This window comes from Podarcis liolepis (genome assembly GCF_965112155.1).
Source record: "Podarcis liolepis genome assembly, chromosome: Z".
In the NCBI taxonomy this organism is placed as follows: domain Eukaryota; kingdom Metazoa; phylum Chordata; class Lepidosauria; order Squamata; family Lacertidae; genus Podarcis; species Podarcis liolepis.
Window position 1 is genome coordinate 51,291,822 of NC_139570.1, and position 2,500 is coordinate 51,294,321.

At 31.5% G+C, this 2,500-nt stretch overlaps 1 protein-coding gene across 1 annotated transcript in view; it reads left to right on the forward strand.

Annotated features, from left to right (window-relative positions):
* Window positions 1-2,500, forward strand: part of NDOR1 (NADPH dependent diflavin oxidoreductase 1) — a 24,070-nt gene that overhangs the window by 6,046 nt on the left and 15,524 nt on the right. Inside the window, exons 3-4 of the mRNA XM_083484525.1 lie at window positions 993-1,091; window positions 2,100-2,201. Coding sequence (XP_083340651.1) covers window positions 993-1,091; window positions 2,100-2,201 — 201 coding nt within the window. The remainder of the gene's footprint in view (window positions 1-992; window positions 1,092-2,099; window positions 2,202-2,500) is intronic.

Sequence of the window (2,500 nt, forward strand, 5' to 3'; positions counted from 1 at the left end):
GGGATTGGAAAACATGGGATAATCGGGGGGGTCAGAAAATCGGGGGAAATTGGAAAATCCCGAGAAAAATGGGAAAAAATGGGGCAATCCAAGGGGAAATTGCAAAAAATGGGATAATCCGGGGGGAAATAATAAAATCCAGGGGGGAAATCTGGGGGGGGGGATTGGAAAACATGGGAAAATCCAGGGGAAATTGGGGGAAAAATGGGATAATCCGACGGGGGGGTCAGAAAATCCAGGGGGAAGTTTGAAAAAACCGGGAAAATCTGGGAAAATAATGGAATATCCGGGAAAATCTGGGGGGAAATCCCGAGAAAAATGGGGGAAAATGGGGAAATCAGAAAAAATCTGGGGGGGGGGAATGGGAAAATCCCGAGAAAAATGGGGGGAAACGGGGAAATCCAAGGGGAAATTGGAAAAAAATGGAGCAATCCGGGGAAATCTGGGGGGAAATGGGAAAATCCGGGCGGAAATGGGAAAATCCAGGCGGAAATTGGAAAAAATGGGAAATTCGGGGGGGGGGGTTGGAAAAAATCTGGGAAAATAATGGAATATCCGGGAAAATCTGGGGGGAAATTGGAAAAAAATGGGATAATCCGGGGGGGAATCATAAAATCCAGGGGGGAAATGGGAAATTTGGGGGGGGGGGTTGGAAAAACTGGGGAAATCTGGGAAAATAATGGAATATCCGGGAAAATCTAGGGGGAAATCCCGAGAAAAATGGGGGGAAATGGGGAAATCCAAGGGGAAATTGGAAAAAAATGGAACAATCCGGGTGGGAAATCCTAAAATCCAGGGGGAAGTTTGAGAAAACCGGGAAAATCTGGGGGAAAACATGGGAAAATCCGGGGGGAAATTGGGAAAAATGGGAAATTCGGGGGGTTGGAAAAACTGGGGAAATCTGGGATTTTGGGATTTATTATTTTCAGGGGGGAATTTGGGATTTATTTTAATTTAATTATTATTTTATTTTAATTTGTTTTTTCCCCCAGGTTCAATTTTGTGGCCAAAAAACTGCACAAGCGGCTTGGCCAGTTGGGGGGCTGCCCACTAGTTCCGCCCGCTTTGGGGGACGACCAGCACGATTTGGGGTGAGTCGATTATTATTATTATTATTATTATTATTATTATTATTATTAATATTAATATTAATATTAATATTAATATTAATACTATATTACTATTCATATTATTAATATTAATAATTTTGATGTTATCGATGATATTATTGATATTATTGATATTATTAATATGATTAATGTTATTAATATGAATGTTATTTATATTATTATTCTTAATATTCTGATTATTATGATTAAAGTTCGGGGTGCGTCTGGATGAGCCGGCCGGGTGCCTCTTTTTACCCTGAATATACTGAGAGGTGAAATTCGGGGTCAGGTTGATTATGTTGTTATTATTATTATTATTATTATTATTATTATTATTATTATTATTAATTTTATTATTATTATTTTATATTATTGTTATTGTTATTATTATTTTATTTTATTATGTCATATTTTATTATTGTCACTATTATTTTATATTATGTTATATTATTGCTATTATTATTATTATTATTATTATTATTTTATTAAATTTCATTGTTATATTATTATGTTATATTATTGTTATTGTTATTATTATTATTGTTATTATTACTATTTATTATTATATGTTTTATTATTGTTATTATTGTTGTTATTTTATTATGTTTTTTATTATTATTATTTTATATTATATTATTGCTGTTATTGTTATTATTATTATTATTTTATTAAATCAATGTTATATTATTATTTTATTAAATTATGTTATGTTATATTACTCTTATTTTATTAAATTATGTTATATTATTGTTATTATTGTTGTCGTTGTTATTTTATTATATTATGATTTATTATTATTATTATTTTATATTATGTTATATTATTGTTGTTGTTGTTGTTGTTGTTGTTGTTATTATTCTATTAAATTTTATTTTCTAAAATTCGGTGTCAGGCTACATGCCCTGAATATGCTGAGATTTTCCCTGAAGATGCTAAAATTTATTATTATTATTATTAATGACCGCTGGATCCCTTTCTCTCCTCCTGCAGGCCGGACGCCGCGGTGGATCCCTGGCTAGCGGATCTCTGGGAGAAGATCCTGGCTTTATATCCTCTTCCTCCCGGCCTGGAAATCCTGAGTCCGGACGTCGTGTAAGCAATATTATAGTAAATTATTAATTTATTACTATTATTATTATTATTATTAATCATCATCATCATCATTTGTTGGATGCCCAGCTCAACATCTTCTTCTTCTTATTATTATTATTACGATTCCAACCTCTTCTTTCATAATAAGATGAATATTATTATTATTATTATTATTATTATTATTATTATTATTCCAACCTCCTCTATCATATTATTATTATTATTATTATTATTATTATTATTATTATTATTATTATACCAACCTCCTTTCATAATAAGATTAATTATATTATTGTTGT